This window comes from Aulonocara sp. 'chitande type north' Nkhata Bay, linkage group LG18 (genome assembly GCF_057382095.1).
Source record: "Aulonocara sp. 'chitande type north' Nkhata Bay isolate Kocher_YH1m ecotype deep benthic linkage group LG18, A_spYH_male_GT1.1, whole genome shotgun sequence".
Taxonomy (NCBI): domain Eukaryota; kingdom Metazoa; phylum Chordata; class Actinopteri; order Cichliformes; family Cichlidae; genus Aulonocara; species Aulonocara sp. 'chitande type north' Nkhata Bay.
Window position 1 is genome coordinate 39,499,757 of NC_141361.1, and position 25,517 is coordinate 39,525,273.

Here is a 25,517-nt window from a genome sequence, read left to right on the forward strand (position 1 = left end):
GTAGAAAGCTTTGTGTCATTGCCGAGGGAAACCCGTGTGGACTGGATGCTCCCATCTGGAACTGCTGCTGCTCCTGCACAGATTATGCTGTGGACCTTTTTGTAGGACTCTAACCTAACAGGTAACTAAAAGCTGGGAGTAAAGTAGGAGGGATACTCCTGCTGAGGTGAGCAGCTCATTATGCTCATGCCTTGTTTTAAGTCACAGATCGCCGTGCTGATGCATGCACTGCTTTTCCCGCCACTCACTGTAGAGCAACAACTAGTTTCATAGTAATTTGCCTCTTTATTGATCTTGTAATAAAAAACATAAATCCATCGTCTGACTCTCTGTGCTATGAACTACTCATTCCTCAAATAACAAACAAAGCAACATCTCAGTAAAGACATTTATTAACAGGCTGGAGTAGCTCTCAGTATTTAAAAGTTTAACACATACTTTACACTGTCAAACATTAAAAATACATGTTAGACCTCAACACTAGTGACATGGAAAAAGGCAACCAGTGTGCAGACATTAATGCTCCAGTGAGACATGTCTCTGAGCTGGCAGTGACACCAGTGTGACAAAAGATCTGCTGAATCACAATATTCACATGTTTAGATATTGAAAAATACAGCAACCACAAACACACAAACTGTAACTGCATCTCCAAACCACAACCAAATTTGAATTTACGTTACAAATGATTAGTTAATAACAAAGCAGCTAAGAGCCCGGGGTAAAACTGATATCACCAAACTGACATGCAGTGTGCACACTGATATGACCAACAGAGGCTGTTTTTAGCAATGTTGCATTTGTTACAGCAACAATCAAACACCGTCATGTTCAACATCATCGTCTTTAAACACTTTGTTTTCTCATGATCAGTCATTGCTTTGGAACTTCAGCGCAGTTCTTCCAGTCCAACGCCTTTCTTACTCCATCTTTGGGAAGCCGTCAGTTTCACCTTCTGAGTCAGAATTCAAATGTCTACTTTTGTGCAATCAGAAGTCCCAGATAACATATTTGTTGTCTCAATACTAAACAGTGAAAATCAGCTGGTCACCATTGATCTCCAGTTTCAGAAAACCCTTTTTGCTCTTGTGTGTGAAGACAAAAATGAGCAACATAAAAATCCACACTGTGGCGTTTACATGTCATTTGTTAGGCCCCATAAATCCAGGCCTGGACATCGGGCACTCGCCCTCCACACGGATCCCCGATTTGTCATTTCCTGTGAGGTCATCCAGCACCAAGACCTATTTTCCCATTAACGTTTTTGGGGAATTAAATCATTAGGGCTTTGTTTTTTTTAACTATTCTATTTAAAATTGAATAATAATAATAATACAAAGAAAATACTGTACCAGCCTTAGTAAGAAACTAAGAACTCTTTCCTTGCGTCCTTTCTTTGTATATCCAGACTCGCCTGTAGCTAGTAGTGTTCAGCTGTACTGAAACATAAAAAACAACACAGCTTTCCTCAAAGAGCTGCATGTTACTGTGGATCCTTTCCATCTCTATACGTTACAGCAGCGGTCCCCAACCCCCGGGCCTCGGACCGGTGCCGGTCCGTGAGTCGTTTGGTACCGGGCCGCGAGAGTTGAGGCTCAGGTGTGAAATGTCTGGTTTTCAGGGTCTTTATCGGTTTTCAGCGTTATTTTGTTATCATTAACTGGGTTTTCCTGGGTCTTTTCACCTGTGTTATGAATAAATCTTCTTTTTTTCGGTACCGGTACCAGTTTTATTTTGTTGTATTTATCCGCGACACCTTAAATAGTGTTGGGCATAAACCGGTCCGTGGTGCAAAAAAGGTTGGAGACCGCTGCGTGACAGGACATCCTGCAGTACCTGAGTGTTTGAGAACGATACAGTACTTCAGTGGTTGGTGGACGTAGTGAAACATTAATGTTCAGCTTTTCTTGTCATCATAAAGCACCCACCCATACCTTTTCTATAAGAAATATTGATTGATTGGTCTAAACTAATCACTGATCAACTCAAAAGGCATCGACAACAAAACACATTTATTTATTAAAAATCATTATGAATCACTTGTTGATGTAAATGCACTTTTAAATAAACACATTTGCCTTTTCTTCCACACAAACACAAAAACATTACGGTCACAATAATGTGTCTGAATTCAAATAAATATTTGCTTTTCTTTCCGTCCTTTGAGAGATATTATTATGAAACCTGACTGCATCTTATAAAGTCTTAATTTCAACAGATTCGTCTCGAATACGAATATATATAAAAGGGAGTCTATGTAAACAAAAATACATATGAGAGCTGTGCAATAAAAACATCGAGGACTTCAGATGCACATCAGCACCAAACCTGTGCAGACTGCAGCCACCTGATGCGTGGGTTTGGTCACATACTGGACAGTTTGTCTCTGTTGTAGTGTCACTGATGTTAGTGGGCTTTGTATTTGGTGTGGAATCTCTCCAACAAGGCTCTCAGGATGCTCCCTGGGATTTGCTGATGTGTGTCTATCAGAGACTGGACTGCTTGCTGCACCTTCAGAGTAAAAACGCAAACAGAGATAGGTTGACAGGAAACATCTGAGATAATGTTCTTTTCAAACTGTGTTAAAAGTCATTGTGGTTTTGATTTGAGGTATGCATATATTGTATCTGATGACACATGAGGGGGCGTTAACCCAGATGGTATAAAATATCTGCTTATGCTTTGATTAGTCGGAGATCAGCGCTGTCTGCGTACGGCGCTGGTCCCCCCACGCGTGTATTTCATTAAATAATAATAACAATGGATTGGATCTACTGTATATAGCACTTTTCAAGGCACCCAAACATAGATTGTTTGAAGATTAACATTTGGTGGAAAAGCAAAACATCCTCCACCAGTTTAATCAGCTATTAAGTTATAACCAACGAGTTCTTTACACTCAAGGACACTGTTAAGTATCCTACCGGGGGGGGGGGGGGGACGACGACACTGGACTGAGTGCCATTAAGCAGGCCTACAGAGCGACACCCCTGCCTGCTGCTCCTCAGAGTATTTATTCTTCTGACTACTTTTACTTCCTATATTTTTAAAAAGACATCTGTACTTTTTTCTTCTTGCAGTTTCAAAACCAGCTCATTACTTTTGGTTTGACAGATTTGAGGAGAGTTTTTTTTACATCACTCCGAGCCTCCAAACATCAAAGCGATTTGAGCCTGAACAGTAACACAACAGCAGTGCTGATCGTTTATGAGCGACATAATGTCGCATAAAAAGAGACGTGTGTGTTGTCAGGGGCTGAAGTGGGCCGGTGTTGTTCTTTATTTCATTTCTTTCTTTTTTTGGAACAACACTGGAACGGCCACAGCTGTCCAGAAGTTGTGGCTGCGGTGTTTCGACATCTATCCAGTCAAGGTTCAGATGCTGGATTTCACAGGGAGAGAAAAGAACGAGACAACTTCACTCAGAGGTGGAGGAAGATGAGAAAGACGGGGCAGGAGAGGAAGAGGAGAGGCTAGATTTAAAGGTAAGGACTGCTCACTGAGGGTAAAGCTTACATGTACGTCCTCGTGTATTTCAAGCAGACATCATGTTTGTTCATATTGTGAAACCTGCTGCTGACGTAGACTAACTGTGTTATTTAAAGACCAACGAGCCAAGACAGCGGAGCGAAAGATTAACAAGATTAGTGGGCAGTAGATCAAGTTTACACGATGATGACTTTAACTTACTAACAACTGAAGACATCTGAATTATTATAGCAAGTTCAAAACCGAGACGATGACAGTTGAATATGAGAAAATCTGCTGGTGCAGTCTTCCCACGCCTGTCTCCATTTCTCCGCTTGGCTCGACCCAGAGTTAGTTAGCAGCTACAGGCCAAGCTGGGAACACTAAGCCTTATCCAGAGGTCTCTGTACGGAGCCGCGGACCTGCTGCTTTGGTGTTGAACAGGTGGACTCTGTCTCTACCTTCAGCTTTCTGAGCAGCCACATCTGCGCCCAGCAGCAGCTGCACTTCCTCCGTGTCCTGAGGAGGAAGAACCTGGACCAGGAGGTGGTCACATCCATACCTACATCCAAGTTTGAATGACCAACCGAGTACCCAGAGTAGATCACACAGGGAGAAATGGAAAGTCCACAGAGTAAGGCTCTGAGAAGGTCCAGGACCTTGCAGTGCAAACCAAAGCACTGCCATGCTGTTAGAGTGAAAGGAAGCAAACGCTTACTCACTTTCTGTGCTAGTTCAGCAGCATTTATGTTGGGGTCATATGGGATGGGATCCCCAAGGAAGGTTCGAAACTTCACAGGAAATCCACCATAAACAGGAGCTATAGGGAGACGAAATCTGTCATAGACCCAGCGGAAAAATCCTGGATAGACACATCAGAGAAAGAGCGTGTTCGATACGAGCTCAGACAGCAGTGCTTTGTTACAGAAACAAATGTATGAAAATACATTATTACACAGGACAGTATCATTATTGTGATCAAGCCCCGCTGAGCTCCACAGTGTTGTTCTAGGTTAACGAAGGCTTTAACTCAGACGCACTTACTTTGATTCCCTGAACCTGAACTCTACAACAGAACACAGCAGCAAATCAAAAACTACGATAAACGACTTTCAGTCTTTTTCAATGATAGGTTGCAAATATGTGCTGTGCTCCCTTGAACATGTGTCCCCAACCCCGGGAACAGACTGGCTCACATCCTGAAACTGAAACACTCCTGGGGTGATGCGAGACACCAGCAGTTTTCCTGGAGTAATACTGTAAGTGTCAAAACTTACTGAGCGTTCCCAGAGATCTGAAGCCTTCCCGCACATTCTGAGTAAACATTGGAATTACTGGCTGAAAAACAGAGAGTGCAACACAAAGATGATCAGAGAGACGGTACTACCACAGCATCATTATCATTAAATGTTAGAAATGTAAAATATTTTATTAGAATTGATATATATATAGTTATAATGAGATGGCTGTTCATAAACACATTAATAACAGAAATCGATTTTTCTTTCTAAGCTACATGTTTATTGTACAAGAGCAAAGCAATCTGTCACTGTTAGCTGTACGATGAACAGTTCACAGATATGCATGTATTTGCAAACAAGAGTGTACAGAATTTAAAATCCCTCTCCTCACAATAATCAGCCCCCACCCCATCTTAATGACCTCATAGTACCGTATCACCCCGTTAGAGCACTTCACTCTCAGGCTGTTGGTTTACTTGTAGTTCCTAAAGTATTTAAAAGCAGCGTGGGAGGCAGAGCCTTCAGCTTCCAGTTTGTTAGTTTTGTTTGTCAGTGATAAAGTATTAAAATAATGTGACAGTCACATTTTGTAAGTTTAGTTTCACTTGTATCAAATAGGGCAGGAATGTACTGCTGTGGCCTGTTGATGGTTCAAAAACATTACTGTGCTGAAATGTGACTAAATTAGACTGAAACAACGCACCGCTCGAGAATCAATGGCGACCTGGGCAAAGCCTTTCCGTTCGCCCCAGAGGAGAGGGTAGGTCTCATCACTAAACAGAGCTTCCCGCACTCCTCCCGGAGAAATCGCCAACAGGTGACCGTTCTTCAGAGCTCGAACACACTCCTCCTGAGGACCATGGATCACACTGAACACCTCCAAGAGCAATTTGAAACCTACAGTAATGAGACAAGACGACAGAGTAAGGAACAGACGGTCGCAGGTAATCACCAATACTTTACCACACTGTGCCCATGTTTCCCCAGTGCATCCAATGAGTGGGAATGTTAGATAAAAATACAAATGTCACAGTATTTTTGTAGCTAGCGTGACCCAGAGTACTGAAAGTCTGAGGTATAAAAGGCCAACAGCAATGAAGATAGCAGTCTCTGTCTGTGGCGCTCCTGTGTTGCACATCAGCCAATCACAAAGGACCACCTAGTCCAGCGATGCAAACATCACATTTCCACCTGTGGTTCTGTGTGGGCCAACACACCTTCAATGCATGTCATGTAAGACTGACTAATAATCATTTGCTCGTGTTGACGTCTTTAGTGCAGGTTGTTATTTACGTAACAGCTTCAGACCTCGGTTGGAAAAACACATATTTTATCTCCATCATTTCTTCCTCTTCTCGATCTGCAAAGATTCTGGTGATAGCTAACATAGTTTCTTTCTTTGTATGTTGAATGAAATTTTTCTATTAAGAAAATGATGTGATTTGGGTTGTTTGTTTGTTTTCAGCAAAAAAATAAAACCAAAACTGAGTGAATATCCTACAAGTGGTTTCATGGTTTAAGAGCATCTGGAGAAGAATGATGACACAGTCGTTCTGGGAAAGTGTTTAGTGTGTGCTCCGTGTTAACGTTTGCACATGGGTCGGTGTGTACAGTACCTGGGATCTTAAAGAGGAAGTGGTCGGCTACGGAGTGGCAGGTCCGTCCCTTCTGAATGATAACGTGAGCGAGGAAGTAGTAGTAGTCGACTGGAATGGCTCCGTGATAGTACACGATCAGAGCTGGTCCTTCATCGGGAATCTTTTCCATACCATGAACCTCATACCCTAGTACACAGATAGCATTAGGGATCAATCAATTACGCATAGATGGTGCTGCATTAGACACTTAGAACTTTATTGTCATCTTCAGAGTTTTTGATTGGTGGAGAGGTTTCACCACTGCAAGGCGATTCTTCAGTCCTAAAACACCTGATGGAGTCTCTCAGGTGAGGGTTGGTGACCCACTATTAATCACACGAGTCATTGCGTGAGCCGAGGTATCGACCAGGGTGTGGTCTATTATGCCCCACCCTGCTATCATGTGAGTTATTGAGGTCATATGAGCCAAGGACAGGACTCATCCAGAAAGGGATCATCTGCAAAGCCACCGCGTGGCCTCAACATCGGCTGTTCACAGCGTCTCACAGCGATGGTGAGTCAACTGCTGTGTCTATATTCCAAAATTCAAACACTGGTAACCTGAACAGACTGTATGTGTACAGCTGTGCTTGTCCTGTTAAGATGGCTGAACATTTGCAGAGTGGTTGTTTGCTCTCGCTTCTACACACAGAGCATACACTACATCAGGGGTGGGCAACTCCAGGCCTCGAGTGCCGGTGTCCTGCAGGTTTTAGATCGCACCCTGGGTTAACACACCTGAATCACATGATTAGTTCATTAGCAGGCCTCTGGAGAACTTCAGAAATGCTGAGGAGTCATTTAGCCCTTTAAATCAGCTGTGATGGATCACGGACACATCTGAAACCTGCAGGACACCAGCACTCGAGGCCTGGAGTTGCCTAACCCTGCACTACATGGTTTAGCCTGTGTTTGGGTGTTTTGTTCTCGGGATTCACGAGGACAGAAAGCGAAACCTGCAGTTTGATGTCAAGTCCACGAGAGGCTACACGAAGCTCTCCATCAGCTGTTAGCACTGACTGTTGGATGAGGGGTGACAAACCAAACAAACCAAACAAACTTTTCAAGCACGACTGAGAACTCATACACATGTACAGTGCTGGCTTTAACCAAATGGAGGCTGTTACTGATAGCAGTGGATGTAGAGCACTGTGTCATCGTAAATGAAGGACCTTGGTGTCCTACCATGCCAGATGGCTCCGTGTCCGTCCCACAGAGTAGCTAAGGTCTTCCTGGCTCCGTCCCACAGGTTGTTACAGTAAGCTTCTTTCAGCTGATTCTTCCTCTGGTAGAAGAAATAAGCAGAACTTTATCACCTGCTCACGCTTTCAGGAGATCATCAATATTCACTTTTTATAACGTGAGTTATAGGACTCTACCACCATGGCCTGTATGTATGCTCACCACACCCCACTGATAAAGACAAAGCATGCTGAAGTACATTTAAAATTTGCTGAACAACAGTCAGACAAGCCTGGGAAATGGTGGGAAAATGCTAATAGTTTCTCCATACAGGACGTGGTCTGAAGCTGTCATTATCAACTTTTATACAAAGTATTAAATAAATTTCCCTGTGGCATTTTCCATTATTACACATTACTTAATTATAGACATCAATGGTTGGATTTATTTGCATGTGTGGATTGGATGGGTAGTTACTGACAACCCAGTCAAGACTTCCTGTTGGGAAGAATTTGATGCCAATTTGATGTAAATAGTTTTGGGTTTTTTAAGACCAGACCAGCAGTATTTATACTGTAAAAAGCTAGAAACCCATCCGGTAATTACAGGCAACCTATTACTTAACAAATTTCACCAAATGTTTTTCATGAAGTTCTTTTCTTTTCCCTATTTTGTCACCACTGACGCGTCTGGTGCAAATATCTCATAAATAGGAGGCATGCAGGTTCACTGAGTAAAACATCATGCCTCTGTCACATGACACAGGATCCACAGTGCCTATACGTAATAAAGGAAAGTGTCTTTGTGGTTCAGATGTTGCTCAGAAGAAGATGATTTAAAAGTGTATTAGTCCACAGGCATGAAAGGAACTGTTACGAATTAGCCCATAAAAAGTAACAAAGGTTTTTAGTTAACAGTCTTTTCGAATAAACAATTTTTTTTGAGTAAAAATAAAAAATAATGGCATGCCAGCTTTGTTTTTATAGGACAAACCTTACGGGATCAACTCCTAAAAGCTTAACAGTGAACAAAACACTTCCAAACTTTGAGAAAACCAGTGTGGTTGTTACAGTAAACACAGTATTTTTTTCTCAGGATGCTTTACTTTATAAATTCATTTCTGCTGAGCAGCTGAAACAGCTTCATGAGTGTTAAAGAACTTTTCTGAAGCACATTGCTCTTCACCATCACAGCTTGCTGTCTTTAAGAGTGTCAGTATTTTTCTTTTGATGTTTGTGGGGCAACTTGTGTTGATCACAATTATTGACAGGCTGGTATAATAAGTGGGTCTGAAACTGTGCAGGGCTTCTCTGCATCAGCTCACTGCATAGCACTATCGACATGTGGGGATACCCAAGTTGGCCAGCAGGTGTCACTGTGGAGAGAGGTTTCAGATTGTTTCAAAACTTCGATACAATTTTGGCACAAATGCTTTGAATGTTTCACAAAGCCTTGCTTTCCCAACATTCCCCGTCCCCAGTCGGACTGGGAGTGACGTGTTTGGCCACATGGTCTCCTGATTGGCTGTCTGAGTGTCATTCAAAGACGATGTGCGTTTTACAGATCATTGGGAAAAAAACAGTAAGTAGAGTTTCAGTCTAACACGTCTCTCTGCAACAAAGACAAACGAAGAGACAGCAACATCACAAGTGTAACAACCTGCCTGACTGTCAGAAATGTGATGTCGGGTGAGCAGGCCAGCATATGCTGTGTGGCCCCAGAGCAGCGGCCCTTTGCTGCGTGTCTTCCCCTTATTACTTATCTAAAGTAGTGTTGATTCTAATTTGTGCATCCAATTTTTATTTTCTAAAGTAATGAAAGATGTATGCTGTACAATCTTTCCAAACCTGGAAAAAGAACAGTTCATAGAAATCCTTACTTTTAAGCAAAGTGTGTAATATGTGCAATAATGACGTTTCTGGAGTAATGACCCCACCACTGATCACAACAAACACCTCCAGGGTGCACAAACATTTGACCATGCATGGATTTAATGTCTGTGACATACTGCTTAGAGATGATCTCAATGACAATTGATTATGGAACTGGATTTGCTAAATTCTTATCAATTCCCATCCCTACTTAGGCCTCATATATAAAACTATAAAATACAAACTCAATACTTTGAATCAACTTCAATCAATGCCTGGTTTATTTTTTATAAAATAACAAGTGAGCAGGCCTCACCTGTCCATGGAACTACTTGCCAGTCAACTGTCCTATTGATGTTGAACCTCTAAAACCAGGGAACTATGTAAAAAAATAGCTGTGAACTCCTTTATTTAAATCTGAAAGTTTCAATCAGACAGTCCTACAAACACTGCGCAGATGTCAGAAGCTACTAAAATGGTGTTTTTGTCCCAAACATTATGGAGGGAGCTGCAGATGATAACTAAACAGTGAAGGTCCTTTTATTTGTGTGACTGCGAGTGTAAGCATCATCATCATCATCATCATTTATTTATATAGCACTTTAAAAACACACCTGTTAGACCAAAGTGCTGTACAATACTAATATGCACATAGTAATAGACATAGCAATAAAGTTAAAAAACAATAAAAAAAAAATAATGAAAATAAAATAAAATAAAATAAAAATGTCAGTTACCCACAGAGTTAAAAGCCAGGGAATAAAAATAGGTTTTTAATAAAGACTTAAAAACTGGCACTGATGCAGCCTGTCTAATATGGAGAGGAAGGTTATTCCAAAGCATCAGCGCGGCAACAGAGAACGCTTGGTCTCCTCTAAGTTTCAGCCGTGACTTTGGGACCGAAAGCAGCAACTGCTCAGCTGACCGAAGGGAACGAGTGGGGACGTGGGGCTTCAACAAATCAGACAAATAAACAGGTGCCAGACCATTTAGAGATTTAAAAGCCAATAAAGCACTGTTTACTTACCTTGTAGACATGAAGGAAGAGTATAGAGAGGTAAAGGAAGATAACGATGAGGAAAGGCACGATGAAGACGATGGCTAGGGGTGTGAAGACCCACAACAGGTATTCCAAGACACTCAGATAGTCCTCTTGATCAAGACCCGCCCATTCCTCCCATGCATGAAACAAACACACCTGTCGACCAGGACCAGAACGTCAATACTAACATCCCTCACTTTGGTCCAGGTGAAAACATCTCAGTAATTACTGGATGGGTAACTTTAAAATACGTAACACATTCTTTGTATCAGCAGTGGTTAACTGTGTTATGTAACATCACAGTTGGACATAAAATACCACTGTGGGAGAATCTAGAGTTTCTAAGCGACGGACACCATAGAAGCTCCTTTCAATGCTTAACATGTGACGCAGTGATAGTATAACACTCTTACTAATACCAGGTCAGATCGTAATAACAACTACGGTCCAGGACAAATGATCTACATTTAAATTTAGAACGGCGTGGGGCCCACGATCTGAACGCCTCCTCTGTGGAGGAGTGGGCCTCAAAGAGGGCTGGAGAGACATCCCATCATGCACACTGTGGGACTTGTTGCCAACATATTGTGAAAAATCCATCCATGCATCTTTTTCCGCTTCTCCTTGAGGCGCTGGAGCCTATCCCAGCTGTGTAAGGGCAAGAGGCAGGGTACACCTGGACAGGTCGCTAGTCTGTCGCAGGGCCAACACTATGGGCGATTTAGACTCACCAATCTCTTTGGACTGTGGGAGGAAGGTCCCGGAGAGAACATGCAAACAGAAAGATCTGATGGTGCAGCAGTGTTAACCCTCCGTTATGGACAGTGTTATTGTATTATGTGCATCTTCAAATAAAGTCATGCATGAACACCAAAGCTGATGTTAAATAAATAATACATTTCTTTCTAGGTGAGCTCGATTTCATTATCAAGTCCTTGGACAGGATGCATACCAAGACAGAGAGCGTGTCCTCCGCGCCCGTCAGACATGACTGGTTGCCTGACATAGTGCTCTGCTCTCAGCCACGAGAACTCCAGCTCAGCCGACTGACGCTCCGATCAGGTCTCAGGCAGACTGCATAGAGAACACCTGCTGCTACATAGAAAGGAGGTAAAGGAGGACGCAGTGGATTACGCAGACTCCAATTTCTAGTAAACACCAGCAGCTTTTTAAAACCAACTAAACTGACAGCAACTTTACATAGCATTAGTATCTAGAACAGCACCACAGTGTTACTGGAATAGGAAGAGGCTACATTTGATCAGCAAAATGACAACAGCGAGCTGGGGCTACGGTATAATAACTGACTGTGAGCTAAGTCTCATTGAAGGAGCTGGAAAATCTGACATTTCTCAAGAAACCTCTAATTCTAAGAGCCAACTCCCCGGTTACAGACATAAAAACGGTACCTACCGACTGCTTACTCGGTAAAGCGTGCCATTAAACTGTAGCACGACATTCAATATTACACTAGCAAAACCTATGCTTCTTAGAGCTACCAACTATCCTGTCCATCAACCCGGAACGTCGTCGGGCGAACACAGAGTCGCAGATTTCTATCCTAAAACTGCCGATGAAAGAGTTCTACTCGCGAACAAGGAAGAGTTTCCGGGTCGACTCGTTCGCTTCAAAATAAAAACAAAACTAATTGCACCTGCTTTCAAACAGTAACTATATACATACAGTCATAGTTTTGAGAATATAACCCTCAAAAGTAAAAGTGGAAAATGTCAAAATGGTAAATGGCCTGCATTTGTATAGCGCTTTTCTAGTCCCTAAGGACCCCAAAGCGCTTCACACTACATTCAGTCATTCACCCATTCACACACACATTCACACACTGGTGATGGCAGCTACAAAAGATGCCATTAAATTTAAAAAGCGCAATAAAATCAGTAAAAATAGATGCATTAATGTAGCTATAAAGCAATTAAAATGAAACAGTTGGTGTTCTAATGACCATGAGATTTAGTGATTTTAAAGGAAAAATTTTGTTAGAATTTTTTTCTATAAAAAACAAAACAAAACAAAAAAATTGCAACTTTTATTTTGAAAAACAGCGGAAATCCGCTGTTAGCTTATAGTGCGGAAATAATCAATAATAAAGGAAAGAGTCCCATGCTGCTTAAAGACGCAAGCAGCTCGTCGGTAAATGAAAGTGTGTTTGTTGTTGCAGCGAGCTAACCGCCATGATGCTGGAAATGAGAAGAGTAGCCCTGGTGGCGGAAATCATCTTCACCAAGAAGGAGTCACTGCAGGAGGAAGAAACGATTCATTGTCGTTGCTCCAGAGCCTTCGTACAGTGAGCCTCCACCACCTTTCCTCTGTCCGCTACAACTCATACACGTAATTCATTAGCAGCACGTCGAACAACAGTCTGATCTAAACCGGTGTTTGTCTCAGCCGGGCTGACATGGCAACCAGCCAGTGTGGGTCATTAAAAGACGACGCAAGAAACGAAATCCAGTCAAATCTTTGAAATTCCGTGTAATAAATGTCGTTTTAATGAATAACTGACTTGAGTGAAGGCAACCACAAAGCAGCGTTTTAAAAAGCTATCATATCAATCACAGTTGAATGAATCGCAGTCATTACAAGGCTACTACTGTTGCTAGCACAATGCTGAACCCCAAAAGAAAAGGTTAGCAGCTGTGTGCTGGTGGCAGCGTGGTATGAGCGGTGGAATCAGACACCATAGTGCCAAACGTATTCACTCGTCTGCCTTCACACACACATGAACTTGAGTGACATCCCATGATACTGTCCCAGCCTTTGCAGCTATAACAGCTTCAACTCCTCTGGGGAGGCTTCCCACACGGGCTATATATTACTTTATTTTTTCACAGTCGTTTAGATGTTGTTGTTCTCAGTACCCAAACACCTTGAGTTTTAGCGGATACGCTGATGTATACAGATGCATCTATGGATTTCCTACATCTGTCCTTTATGTCCATCGCCTCTTTACAGGGATCGAGAGTTGTATCGTTCTGATAACAGACTTCTGCCTGACCTGGAAAACACTGTACAAGGTACATCCTGTCATGATATTTAATAGTACCAGGGATTAAAATAATCACCTATGAAATGTATCAGGCATTGGGGTAGAAGAATGTGGCTCTCTTAACCTCGCTGTACTGTCTAGTTTTAGTTGCCATGATTTAAAAAATACATTTCTCAACTCATAGATGTAGATGATGGTGAAGAGGAGGAAGAGGAGACTGAGGTGGAGGAGCTGGATGAAGAAACTCAGATGATGGCCAGCATGGGCCTGCCTTTAGCCTTTGTGTGCTCCTCCGAGCAGAGGAGAGCAGTAAGTCACACAGTTTTGCAGTGCTGTGTTATTAAAGTCGCCGTTTTTTGAAATGAAAGCTAAAAAGCAGCTTTGGTTGTTATTTTCCGTCATGTCACAGGGGTGGAGGTCTAACAGGAGTTCCTCAAAATACTGTGAAGAAACAAGTGAAGAAGAGGAAAGTGAAGAAGATCCACAGGCTGATGAAAAAGGTGATGCGATTATCTTATTGCTTTTATTGTTTTTATTACGAGTAATATTACGAAGGTTTGTATGTGGTAGAGTATCCACTTTCTCCACGGTCTAACTCATCTCCTCCCATACCTGAGTTTTTGTGTCAGCTACTGCCACAGCTGCACTCGGCTTGTAGATGGTGGAGCTGACAGGTACCATCTGGTACTGGGATTACTGTGACAACATGCACTAGTGAGCTTTCAATGGCAGCATATTAATGATCAAGAAACTGATCAATATACTGACCTCACAGCCCATTGTTCCCTCAGTGCTGTTAGTTTCAGTCATTGTGCAGATGTCCTGTTTATAAGGTTAAACACCTGCAGCCAGCTGAGACTGAAGAAGTCAGCTGGAAGAGTGACGAAACGTTTCTCCCACTGAAAACGTCCAGATGAACAGAATCAACTTTTGGGAACACCATCCCACTGTTTGTAAATGTTGGGAACATTTAACATTCAACATGCTAATTAAGGCCTGTTAAATGTTAACGGCGTCTGCGACATAGCTCTTGCACAATCAGACCTTTGGGTCCACACAGCTGAATTTTCCAGACCAGCAAATTGCCAGAAGTTCTCCTTTTAGGCGGTCAGCTTACAGGCTTTTATCAGCAGCACATGTCTCCTTACCTTCTTAATTACAATGGAAGCAGTAACAGCGTATTCATTGTTTCAGAGTATTGCATGTGGTCCTTCTTTTTTTCATGCGACTGTGATGTCATGCATAGGGATGGGTATCGTTTAGATTTTATCCGACACCAGTGCCAAACCGGCACTTTTGAAACGGTGCCGGTGCTCAAACGGTGCTTAAAGAATAGAGAACACAAAATTGGTCCAAAAACCTCTCATGTTTAACTGTTTTCCACTTTTTCTTTGGTCATTTTAGCCTTTTTGGCCAGGGTGAAGGGAGTATCTGCCATCAAACAAGAGGACAGCCGCATGTAGCTATGATGATGTTTGCTAGTTCACCTTACATGCATTAATGTAATCACGTGGGTAGTCTACTCAGCGTAAATTACACACGAACAACATTAAGCTACTCACGCAGAGAAGAATGGCTGCTGCTGCATCATCATCCTCATCATTTCTGCTACACTGGCAGGGCTAGGGGCCAGGACTCTCCTCTTCGGGTTTTTGGGGGATGTTCTAACTCCGGGTCGATAACTGGCACCACACCCGCAGTAGATGTGCACGGTGTGAGGTCTCGCAGCAAGCTATCAAATACGGCGCATTTCTGGGCTTTTAAAAAAACGCTATGCGTCGCCAGGTGTTTCATCGGATTTGAGGTGTTACCTCCTTTGACAGTATCACAGTATCAGCTTAAAGCACTTGTTGCTGCTGAGTTTGCATCTTTTGCTGTGAAGTACAGCCAGACTTTGACCGCTTCGCCTTGGGCATTTTTAATCTGTAGCTCTGCTCAAAAAGAACGTACGTACCTGGGCCCGCCTACTATCCTCGGAAACGTAAAATGATTGGCTAGAAGTGTATCACAGCTCAGGAAAAAAAGCACCGAAATGTGCGCTGCTTTTCGGTCTGGTTACTACCGTTTATGTCAGAACCGGTACCCATCCCTAGTCATGCATGATGTTTTTATGTCATAGTTGATGAGGAGGCGTTTGATCCACGAGTGGGAGTATCAGGAGGGATCCAAGATGCTGGCTGGGAAGCCTACTGGGGTAAGAATGGTCACATGACGTTTATAGTGAAATGTATGAAGACTGTTTTTTTCTAACACTGCACTGTGACACCGGGTTTGGTAGGAAGACATAGAGATATCATGTTGGGTCAGTGGATACTCGGGGTGGCTGTGGCTCAGGAGGCAGTGGGTCAACTACCAGTGGCCTCCTCCAGTCTGCTGGGCAAGACGTTCGTCTACTTCTTCATTCAGGAGTAGAAGTTGGCAGGTCATCCAGGTCTTTAGGTCTTGCAGACATGTCTCCTGATGTCGAATTCATTTGTGTCATCTGACTTCATAAATAATTATAACTGTTTATCGTGCTCCTCAGAACCTGCACAATTCATCCAAAATTCTGGCTTCACGCGTCTGTTTAGACCAACACAGACAGGAAAGCAGTATGGACTGATTACATTGTGCTTCTACTCTCCCGGAGTGCTCGAAGCGCCGTATACGACATGCCTCATTCACCCACTCATGCAAGTGCAAACTTAATCTACATTCACACACATTCACACTCTGATGAACACATCGGAGGGCAACTTGGGGTTAGTATCTTGCCCAAGGACACTTGGCATGCAGACTGGAGAAGCCTGGGATCGAACCACCAACCTTCCGATCAGGAGCTGAGCTGCTCTACCACCTGAGCCACAGCCGCCCCGAGTATCCACTGACCATTTAAAAAAAAGAAGTTCCACCATATCTTCTTCGTGTTCTTTTAATGCAACAATCCTACACATGAAATATTAACTAATGTTTTGACTCTTCTGCAGCACAACAGGGAGAAGCTCTGATGTGGAGTAGCTGGCTGGAGAAACATGAGCTGCCGTCTTCAGAAGATCCAGGACGGACTCCTTGGGACAACCCGGATACTAAAGCTCTCTGGGACAAACACGCTACAGAGACCTACTATTCTTATTGGGAACAGTACTCGTACTGGGCGGGACAGGGCTGGACCTTTGAGCAGTCTGCCTGTAATGGGAACGCTGGAGGGGAAGAAGAAACAGGAATCACGGACAGAGGTTTACAGAGCCAATCAGAGAAACAGAGCGACGGCCCTACTGAAGCTGAGAGTAAACACGAAGAAGATGATGCTGAAGTTTTGCATGTTCTGTTTGGACAGAGCTTCACAGTGGAGGCAGGTGGACAGTGTGTGGCTGGTTCAGTCATGGTCCAGTCAGAGGGAGTGTCCTGCAGCTCTGATGATGCTTCTGATGATGGGAATAACCGCAAGAGACCAGCTGACTCTGTACAGCATCACAGCGCTACTACAGGTAACAATTGTGTGTATGAGGTGTGGCCAAGGCTGCATGATCAGCAGACTATCTGTCTGCTGAGTCTCAGTCATAACATTTCTCATTGTTTTCTTTTTCAAGCATTTTGAGTGGAACCTGTTTCAAAGGACACCCGTAACATAAACTAAGGTTCTTCCACTTGGTGCTGGCAGTGAGAGACAAACGCTCAGCTCACTGGGACAACGAGACACTGACCTCAGTGTCGAATGTCTGTCCACCAACATGTTCTGTCCAGCAACGTGTCCAGGGGGACAAGAACAAAGTACGGGCGCCCACAGGAAACTAAATATTGAATCAAATAAAGTCAGTGTAGAAAACCCCCACAGCCTATACACAAGAGAAATCAGTTATGTTGAGAAACATTAGCTGTTCGATAGGCCGGGGTCGGCAACCTTTAACACACAGAGAGCCACGTGGACCCAGTTTCCACGGAAAAGGAAACACTGGCAGCCGCGAACACTTTGTGACTCTGAAATGACGATAAGACTGCATCCTGTTTTTTTACCTTCACGCTTCGTATAAACAACAATAATGTGTTGCTCATGAAATCTACAGAGAAAAAGACATTTGTGTAATAAACACATTTTGAACTCTTAAAAAAATATTAACAAAAACAAACACGATTAAAAAGCTGAACTTAAATGATCCACGGACCAAACAAAGCTGAGCGTGTAGCGGAGCCTGAATTTCAAAATAAATGTCACTAAACCATGATGAATACATTTTTGCAAAGTACCTGCATAGATATTTCTTTCACCTGCTTAATGGGACTTCTGCTCCTGAACGTCTGCGCACGGCGTCTGCAGATCGGGGCCGTGCGGCGTGAGCGGTGTGGAGAATAGCTGCTCACATACGTGTGTGGATCAGAAGCTCGACAAGACTCCAGATGCATATGTCTTCATGTTTATGTGTCGGGATGGCGCTCCATGTTTCAAACACGAGTTGGATTTGGTTGGTCTCGACATCTGTGATCCTGAACAAGAGCGGCCTCGATGTCGAGTGTGGCGCTTACTTTGAGCGTCAAAAAAATAATGAAATATAATTTGATTTTAATGTTTCAAGATCACAGTCATCTTCCAATTTAGAACTAAAACAAATAGAATACACTTCAATTAAATACTTTAATTTACTTTCCCAAACCACGCGGGAGTATAAGGATGAAATGGCGCCTGTGGCTCTGGAGCCGCGGGTTGCCGACCGCTGGCGTAGGTCTTCACAACCACTGAAAACAAATGTCTTCAGAAAAGTGGAAGGAGCTCACATCCCGACAGCGTCAGTCAACCTTGGATCGCACAGGAACTTGTTACTTTGGTGACAATGACTTCAGTAACTCAGTGTCACAGAAAATGTGTTTGTGTTTACTGAGCTGTGTATGAAAATGAGTCAAAGACTGAATCTTAACTTGTTCAGTTCTGTTTGGTTAATCATGTTCTTGTCCTGTGGTTTTCACCACAGTTTTTTCTCCTTTGTTCAGTAAATGGATGTGTGGTTGCTTTAATAAACACGTAGCGTTTTGCACGTCCTGACACAGGCTTCCAACTGGCTGCTGCCGGGAATAACGGACGGCACGGATCGAGGAATGAAACACCCGATGGAAACGATGATAATGACGATGACGACAAACCACCAGGAAAAGGATGCGCTAAAGTCAAACGGAGGTAAGTTTGATGTTCTATCATGGAGACCGTCATCTCTCCAACAAGCCCGGGAATAATGTTTCTGCTGTTTGTCCTTGTTGTCAGTCATGAGCTGGATGTGGACGAGTGCCCACGTCTGACACCCGAGGAAGCCTGGAGTCAGCTTGGCCTCAAACACAACCCAGAGCCTCAGTAAGTCTTCCTCTGCTCCTTTGGGAATCTCGTCTGCCGACTCCAACTCAGATACCTTGTGATTGGTCGTTTATGTTTATGATAGAAATATAAAACATGCAAAACAAAAACACTCAGATGAAAACATTTCAACTTGATTATTAGAAATGGGCCTAAAGCTGAAGTTGTTATTCAGCACATGTCCTGCTTTGTTTGTGGTAGGTCACAAGTCCTCAGTGACTGCATCCACTTTACCTGCTAAAATACATAATGGTCTTCTAGGCAGAGACACGAAAATAAGAAATGAGATTAAAAATATAATATATTAGTTCCAAAAAGATAAGATTGGTGAAACAAAACACAGTCGGGGTAAAAAAGTATTAAAGGACAAAAAATATTCATCATTGAATTTTGCAGCCTTATGCTTTACATCACTGATTGGAACCCATCTCCTCATAAAACAGAAAGTTAACTGAAACAAACATATGAGCCAGTATGGATCCAACTTCACTGAACTATCACCAAATCAGATTAACTGTCGCCTCAAGGTTTACATTGTAAGACCCTGCAATGACACAAAGAAGACCCCAACAGTCAGGCAGACAGCGACGAGCAGCTCTGGGCAACAGTGGGAAGGAAAAACCATTTTAACAGGAAGAAACTCCCAGTATCTTCTGCGACTGGTTCAGGTTGAGGGGAGGAAGATGGGACCAAATGCACACTGTGGAAGTGTGGAACGACTTTTCCCAACGGACCTTTCACAGCAGGGAAAGCACAGGGCGAGTGATTGTGACTGTAGTGCACAGGAGATGTAATGTGGCATCGTGTGCTAACAGCACTGATTCTTCATTAACAGACAAACATGTGACATGAAAGCCGTTAACTTCAGCAAACCAACATCTAGAACACAAAAGGCCTGCAAGGCAGCGAATGCTGCAAATTGACAGTTTTTATGCTTGAAGTGTTGCAGGTGTCGGCTCTGGTGAAATGATTGAACCCAGCCTGCTTCTGAGCCGTTTCTCTGTGTTTTAGAAACACAAAGGTTTATGTGAGCGCGGCTGTTTGAGTGTAAACATGTTTTTAAATGTCTAAATTGTAACAATGTGTTCGTGTCTCAGGTTCAACAGTGTGTTCAGCTTCAAAGGAAGCTCAGCTTCAAAGTGTCAGAAGCAGCGATGGACCAAGAGGAAAATCAGCAGCACCAGGTTCTCAAAGACGGGCAGAGACAGCACACGTCCACAGATCAGCACCTCCCTTTGTAAGGTACGACCTGCAACGGGCTGAAGAGCGGACGTGTTCTGAAGCCTGTCCCTGATCAGCCAGGACAGATTAGATGTTTTCAGTTTTGTGAGCATGAAAGATGACCCCAGAATCTCAATAAGTCCTCAGACGTTAGGCTGGAGTAACAGCTGAAAGGAAGCATCACAGTGGAAATCACTGAAAGTCATGTCCTTTACCTGTTCTCCTGGCATGTCCGTGGACGTGGATTAAAAGCACGGAGGACTGGAACAGCTTAGATAGGAGGAAGTCGAGCAGAGCTTTGTTTGTTTGAACGTTACACAGAACGAAAAAAGTCTTTTTGTTTCACAGGTTCAAAGTTTCCTTGAACAGGTCCAGCGAGAGTGTGACCGGAGTGAGGTGGACAGAGAGAGACACCCTGAGGACAAGCCTCCATTTTTAAGAGAAGCTGAAGAAGAAAAAGACGGGAGGAAAAAGGAGGTGAAGAATTCTGCATCCAGTTTAGATGTAGAGGGCAGCAGTTACCCCAGCATCACCTCCAACTCTGTCACAGAGCCGGAGGAGAGTGACGTGGAGGAGAGTGAGGAGCAGCCGGGCACACACTTACCCTGTCCTCAGATTCCTGACTTTCTCCTGCCTGACGAGCCTGAAGTTCACAGTAAATCTGCTGGTGAATCAGGTTGTTCATAGTAAGGCTGTGCTGTTTAAAAGAAATGAACAAAAAAGTAACTGCCTAATATTTATGTCTGTGTAGAATTAAGTGTGAAACACACAAAAACACCAAAGAAGAAGAAGAAGAAGAAGCAGGTCCCAGCAGAGATGGCAGCTGAACCACAGCTGGCTAAATACTGGGCTCAGCGCTACAGACTCTTCTCTCGCTTTGATGAAGGGATCAGACTGGACCGAGGTTAGTCTGCACACTGCAGTTATGTCACATTACTCCAGTGGAATCAACAACATGTGAGTCATAGTTAACCTCTAAATGACTGAGAGCCGGCTCTGCATCACAGTTCAGGTCATTTCAGTGTTCTCACCTGGATGGCTGAGCATCCAGGTGAGTAAAAGCTCCAAAGATCATTTTTATAAACCACGTTTAAAGAAGTGTTTGAATATTACTTTGTTAGGCCCTGAGGAGTGTCAGTGACTGGCAGCAACACTGATTGTCCTGCATTTTTATTTTTTAATGTCAGATTTAAACAAAACAAAAACCTGACACTCGTGACGTCGCCTCCCAACAGCTGCTGTATAACTATTAGATATAATATTTCTTTTACACTTGACGATTCAGTGTTACGCATCGTTTACTGTCACTGGATTAGCTAATAACTAACTTATAACTAACTTATAACTAACTTATAACTAACTTATAACTTACTTATAACTTACTTATAACTTACTTATAACTTACTTATAACTCAGAGTGCACAGTACAGTAATAAGTTTATCTGCAGCAGTCTGAGCAGGAGACCAGACCTGCCGCTCCCCGCCCACCTCCTCCAGCGTGTCTGGAGAAATACCAACGACCAGTTTTACTGATGAGTGACGATAGCGACTGTTAGTCATCTAGTCGCACACATTACTACTACGAAGCTCGTTCAACCTTTGGTTCAGAACTAAAGAAGCTTTGTGGAAGAGACGTGAAACAAAGTCGCTTTCTAGCCAAGCTCCTCAGACATGAACAGTAACTGAGAGCAGCAAACTGAGGAATGTACAGAGAAAGAAATCAAGAAGCAGACACATGGCTTAGTAAGGAAGGAGAAAACTGAGGTTTTTAGAAAAACTCTCAAAATATAAAGACTTTGAAATTGAGAAGAGCATCAGCGTAACACAGATCCTCCTTCTGGGCTCTGCTCACGTACTGAGGAGAACCACCCTCATGGCAGCCTTATAATTTCCTTTGGGATTAATAAAGTTTTCTGATTCTGATGTTCAACAAGTACCTTGAACAGTAGTCGTGATTTGGCGCTATATAACTAACATTGTATTGAATTAAACTGAGAAGGAATGGGTGATGAATACAGCAGGAAGTTTGCTGGCGTCTCTTTGCAGGGTTTAGCTGCTCAGGTCGTCTCACACGTGCTCATCATGTGTTTCAGAGGGCTGGTTCTCTGTGACACCGGAGAGAATCGCTGAGCACATTGCCCTCAGGGTGGAGCACAGTTTCTCTGCGTCTCAGCTGGTCATAGACGCCTTCTGTGGTGTAGGAGGAAATGCCATCCAGTTTGCCCTCACTGGAAAGAGAGGTAAGTGTTTATAAGTTCATAAGGTGTTTTTAGAAATGCTGAACACGCTGAGCTCACAGTCTGTCCTCTGCGTCGTGTTTCTCTCTCAGTCTTAGCCGTTGACATCGATCCAGTGCGGCTGGACATGGCTCGGCACAATGCTGCGGTTTACAGTGTGGCCGACCGAATCGACTTCATACAAGGGGACTTCCTTCAGCTGGCCCCCCACCTCCACGCTGATGTGGTCTTCCTGTCGCCACCGTGGGGAGGACCTGACTACCTAACTGCTGAGGTGTTCGACATCAGGACCATGATGGAGCCTGATGGATATCCTTTGATGAGGAAGTGGAGGGATGTTAGTGACTGACAGGATTCGTTTGCAGGAGGGACCGAAAACTGAGAGGAGAAAATTACAGCTTAGCTTTGAAAAATGTTTTTGCGTTTTCAATTTTACAGAAGACGTCAGGAGTCATCTGTTCATCTGTTAGAATAATAACGTGCAAACGCCAGCCCTCACTTTTTATATTTTGTTTCCAATCAGTCAGACTTTCTTGTCATCTTTGAACAGTTTTCTAGCTTTCAGTTTCTGGATTGGCTGCTTCCACATCCAGTTGCAGTTCAGTCCTTATCTCAGCTGCAAACATCACACTGACAGGCACGTGGCACAGACACCCAAGTTTTTAACACAGTGGGGCAAAAAAGTATTTAGTCAGCCACCGATTGTGCAAGTTCCCCCACTTAAGATGATGACAGAGGTCAGTAATTTGCACCAGAGGTACACTTCAACTGTGAGAGACAGAATGTGAAAAAAAAATCCATGAATCCACATGGTAGGATTTGTAAAGAATTTATTGGTAAATCAGGGTGGAAAATAAGTATTTGGTCAATAACAAAAATACAACTCAATACTTTGTAACATAACCTTTGTTGGCAATAACAGAGGTCAAACGTTTACTATAGGTCTTTACCGGGTTTGCACACACAGTAGCTGGTATTTTGGCCCATTCCTCCATGCAGATCTTCTCGAGAGCAGTGATGTTTTGGGGCTGTCGCCGAGCAACACGGACTTTCAACTCCCGCCACAGATTTTCTATGGGGTTGAGGTCTGGAGACTGGCTAGGCCACTCCAGGACTTTCAAATGCTTCTTACGGAGCCGCTCCTTTGTTGCCCGGGCGGTGTGTTTTGGATCATTGTCATGTTGGAAGACCCAGCCTCGTTTCATCTTCAAAGTTCTCACTGATGGAAGGAGGTTTTGGCTCAAAATCTCACCATACATGGCCCCATTCATTCTGTCCTTAACACGGATCAGTCGTCCTGTCCCCTTGGCAGAAAAACAGCCCCATAGCATGATGTTTCCACCCCCATGCTTCACAGTAGGTATGGTGTTCTTGGGATGCAACTCAGTATTCTTCTTCCTCCAAACACGACGAGTTGAGTTTATACCAAAAAGTTCTACTTTGGTTTCATCTGACCACATGACATTCTCCCAATCCTCTGCTGTATCATCCATGTGCTCTCTGGCAAACTTCAGACGGGCCTGGACATGCACTGGCTTCAGCAGCGAACACGTCTGGCACTGCGGGATTTGATTCCCTGCCGTTGTAGTGTGTTACTGATGGTGACCTTTGTTACTTTGGTCCCAGCTCTCTGCAGGTCATTCACCAGGTCCCCCCGTGTGGTTCTGGGATCTTTGCTCACCGTTCTCATGATCATTTTGACCCCACGGGATGAGATCTTGCGTGGAGCCCCAGATCGAGGGAGATTATCAGTGGTCTTGTATGTCTTCCATTTTCTGATGATTGCTCCCACAGTTGATTTTTTCACACCAAGCTGCTTGCCTATTGTAGATTCACTCTTCCCAGTCTGGTGCAGGTCTACAATACTTTTCCTGGTGTCCTTCGAAAGCTCTTTGGTCTTGGCCATGGCGGAGTTTGGAGTCTGACTGTTTGAGGCTGTGGACAGGTGTCTTTTATACAGATGATGAGTTCAAACAGGTGCCATTCATACAGGTAACGAGTGGGGGACAGAAAAGCTTCTTACAGAAGACGTTACAGGTCTGTGAGAGCCAGAGATTTTCCTTGTTTGAGGTGACCAAATACTTATTTTCCACCCTGATTTACGAATAAATTCTTTACAAATCCTACCATGTGGATTCATGGATTTTTTTTTCACATTCTGTCTCTCACAGTTGAAGTGTACCTCTGGTGCAAATTACTGACCTCTGTCATCATTTTAGGTGGGGGAACTTGCACAATCGGTGGCTGACTAAATACTTTTTTGCCCCACTGTATTGTAAGACAGTCCCTACAGTTAAGCCCTGAAAGGTGAACTTTATTTCAGGCACTCTGCAGGTAACACAGTCAGTCTGTTCAATCTGAAAGTTTCTTTTTTTGAACATGCAGTTTTCATCCTTGACACTCGGCACATTTGAGATCTTCCGCCTGGCCAAACTGATATCAGACAACATTGTGTACTTTCTTCCGCGTAATGTTGACATGGATCAGGTCAGTGTGTTCAGGATTTCTCAAACATGTAATGTAATCTGTACTTTGACATATTTCGTGTGACCGTGGATGTCTGGATGTTCATGCTCCACTGGACTGGCAACGCCGCGGTGGCATCGTTCTTTATGTACCCAGACTCTTATACTTGTAATGAGTATTGTGTTGTAGTTGTGTTTGCTTTGCTCAGCTTGTGTTGGGACTGTCTTACTGAAATCTTGTCTCTACAGGTGGCGTCTTTAGCCGGCCCAGGAGGGAAGGTGGAGGTCGAGCAGAACTTCCTCAACAACAAGCTGAAGACAGTGACTGCTTACTTTGGCAGCTTGATAAGCCCGGGCTAAGCCAAGCACCAGTACGAGCGACGATGAAGGAGAACGGACCGAACATCATTTCTGCTGTTTGTCATCATTTCTGTTCCAGGTTACTGAACCACATCCACACAGGATTCACTCTGCAGATCAGCCTGGCCCAGCTTACCCACCTGCCATTTTCTGTATCTTTATAATATCTGTTTTTATTTTGTCCTTTTATTCTACATTTGAGCCTAATAAAATGTTTTTCTCATTGTTTTTATGCAATGTTTTGGTACATTTTAGTTTAAGACTGGCAGATGACAAAGACATTAACTACATCAGCAACAGAGTTATTGACATCTGCACAGCAGAACCGTCTTTTAAAAAGCTGTTTATGTGTTTGCTAAAGAGGTGCAGTGTGGGGGGCAAAGCTTTGATAGCTGCCACTAGGATGGTAACCGGACTGGTTCTGATATAGCACCTTTCTACTCCACCTCTCCACATTCTGATGATGGGGTCACCGG

At 43.5% G+C, this 25,517-nt stretch overlaps 2 protein-coding genes across 11 annotated transcripts; one reads left to right on the forward strand and one right to left on the reverse strand.

Moving 5' to 3' along the window:
- Positions 1 to 246: 246 nt before the first annotated feature.
- tmem68 (transmembrane protein 68) lies at positions 247 to 12,829 on the reverse strand. 7 transcript variants are annotated; one of them, XR_015126196.1, is made up of 11 exons: positions 11,854 to 12,048; positions 11,393 to 11,535; positions 10,426 to 10,596; positions 7,531 to 7,630; positions 6,325 to 6,492; positions 5,412 to 5,605; positions 4,745 to 4,805; positions 4,190 to 4,329; positions 2,329 to 2,511; positions 1,353 to 1,439; positions 247 to 1,244 (listed from the first exon to the last, which is right to left on the reverse strand). XR_015126196.1 is itself a non-coding variant. In XM_086272943.1 (9 exons), the coding sequence occupies exons 2-9, from the start codon at positions 11,444 to 11,446 to the stop codon at positions 2,407 to 2,409; spliced, it is 993 nt and encodes a 330-aa protein (XP_086129069.1). In that variant the 5' UTR covers positions 11,447 to 11,532; positions 12,626 to 12,829; the 3' UTR covers positions 1,994 to 2,406. The 7 variants fall into 7 exon arrangements, 5 of the variants coding, with proteins under 5 accessions (XP_086129069.1, XP_086129068.1, XP_086129067.1 ...); XR_015126195.1 differs by having other exon boundaries at positions 247 to 1,439; XM_086272943.1 differs by lacking the exons at positions 247 to 1,244; positions 1,353 to 1,439; positions 11,854 to 12,048 and adding an exon at positions 12,626 to 12,829 and having other exon boundaries at positions 1,994 to 2,511; positions 11,393 to 11,532.
- Positions 12,530 to 25,273, forward strand: tgs1 (trimethylguanosine synthase 1). 4 transcript variants are annotated; one of them, XM_086272934.1, is made up of 15 exons: positions 12,530 to 12,786; positions 13,408 to 13,469; positions 13,626 to 13,750; positions 13,851 to 13,941; positions 15,561 to 15,635; positions 16,408 to 16,908; positions 18,461 to 18,587; positions 18,672 to 18,758; positions 19,856 to 20,000; positions 20,328 to 20,655; positions 20,731 to 20,883; positions 22,073 to 22,219; positions 22,309 to 22,525; positions 24,625 to 24,703; positions 24,931 to 25,273. In XM_086272934.1, exons 1-15 carry the CDS (start codon positions 12,593 to 12,595, stop codon positions 25,039 to 25,041), a joined length of 2,442 nt encoding a protein of 813 aa, XP_086129060.1. In that variant the 5' UTR covers positions 12,530 to 12,592; the 3' UTR covers positions 25,042 to 25,273. The 4 variants fall into 4 exon arrangements, with proteins under 4 accessions (XP_086129060.1, XP_086129061.1, XP_086129063.1 ...); XM_086272935.1 differs by having other exon boundaries at positions 20,328 to 20,646; XM_086272937.1 differs by having other exon boundaries at positions 12,530 to 12,742.
- Positions 25,274 to 25,517: the final 244 nt, after the last annotated feature.

Bases quoted from the DNA above. Each gene is read 5' to 3' on its own strand.
- tgs1 (XM_086272934.1), top strand. From the start codon at position 12,593: ATGAAAGTGTGTTTGTTGTTGCAGCGAGCTAACCGCCATGATGCTGGA. The intron at 13,470-13,625 runs GTACATCCTGTC...CTCAACTCATAG, and splicing joins CCTGGAAAACACTGTACAAG to ATGTAGATGATGGTGAAGAG. The intron at 24,704-24,930 runs GTCAGTGTGTTC...TTGTCTCTACAG, and splicing joins GTAATGTTGACATGGATCAG to GTGGCGTCTTTAGCCGGCCC.
- tmem68 (XM_086272943.1), bottom strand. From the start codon at position 11,446: ATGTCAGGCAACCAGTCATGTCTGACGGGCGCGGAGGACACGCTCTCT. The intron at 10,597-11,392 runs GTATGCATCCTG...CCTGGTCGACAG, and splicing joins AGGACACGCTCTCTGTCTTG to GTGTGTTTGTTTCATGCATG. The intron at 7,631-10,425 runs GTAAGTAAACAG...TTCTTCTACCAG, and splicing joins TCTTCCTTCATGTCTACAAG to AGGAAGAATCAGCTGAAAGA.